General features: G+C 28.2%; 1 protein-coding gene across 1 annotated transcript in view; it reads left to right on the plus strand.

The window, feature by feature from the left end:
- Positions 1-1,022, plus strand: part of LOC106470594 (fibrillin-1-like) — a 37,898-nt gene that overhangs the window by 21,640 nt on the left and 15,236 nt on the right. Inside the window, exon 12 of the mRNA XM_022399207.1 lies at positions 91-231. Within this exon, the coding sequence (XP_022254915.1) occupies positions 91-231 (141 nt within the window). The remainder of the gene's footprint in view (positions 1-90; positions 232-1,022) is intronic.

Consider the following 1,022-nt stretch of genomic DNA (forward strand, 5'->3'; position numbering starts at 1 on the left):
GTGTCCTACTAGTGATAGATATATAACTATAACTACCCTGAACATCTACCTTCTCACAACTAATATGCATATTATGGTATTAAATTTTAGATATCGACGAATGTGCTAACCCAGATGTATGCCCAAATTTTACTAAATGTATAAATACAGTGGGAAGCTATTCCTGCCAATGTGTGGAGAAATACAAAGTTAAAATTTCTGATGATAATCCAAACTCAACAGAGTGTATAGGTGAGTTGAATCCAAAGTAAACAGGGTATATATAGGTAATTTGAATCCAGAATAAACAAAAGATATAACCTGAATCCAGAATAAACAAAATTTATAACTTGAATTCAAAGTCAACAGGAAATATATGTAAGTTGAATACAAAGTAAAAACAATGTATAAGTTAGGTTGAAATTTAGGTTAACAGGATTTATCAGCAGTTGGAACCCATAGTCAAGAGAATGCATACCTAAGTATAATTTAAATTCTATAGGATATGTAGGAAATTGGACTCTAAAGTTAATAAGATTTATATTTAAGATAAATCTAATATCAAAACAGTATACAAGTAGATATATTCGAATAGATAAACAGGGTGTATAAGGATATAGAATTGACTACAACTGGATATATAGGTAAGTAAAAATATTCAGTGTGGTGAAACATGTACTATAGTTTCCAGATATATTTCAGAGGCATCAATTGTGTTTCATAATATTTAATTAGTAATTCAATATTTAGAGAAGTTTGAATAATGATTATTTTGTATCGCTTATAAATTCTCATTAAGTATACAAAGATAATTTATTAGTTGATTTTATGTAGGTATTGGTGAGTAAGTAACAACTTTTCATTGAAAGTAACAATAACATTGTTTTCATTAGGTGTCTGTGAAGAAAGTAACAATAACATTGTTTTCATTAGGTGTCTGTGAAGAAAGTAACAATAACATTGTTTTCATTAGGTGTCTGTGAAGAAAGTAACAATAACATTGTTTTCATTAGGTGTCTGTGAAGAAAGTAACAATAACATTG

The sequence above is a fragment of the Limulus polyphemus genome, unplaced genomic scaffold, assembly GCF_000517525.1.
Source record: "Limulus polyphemus unplaced genomic scaffold, Limulus_polyphemus-2.1.2 Scaffold4104, whole genome shotgun sequence".
Taxonomy (NCBI): domain Eukaryota; kingdom Metazoa; phylum Arthropoda; class Merostomata; order Xiphosura; family Limulidae; genus Limulus; species Limulus polyphemus.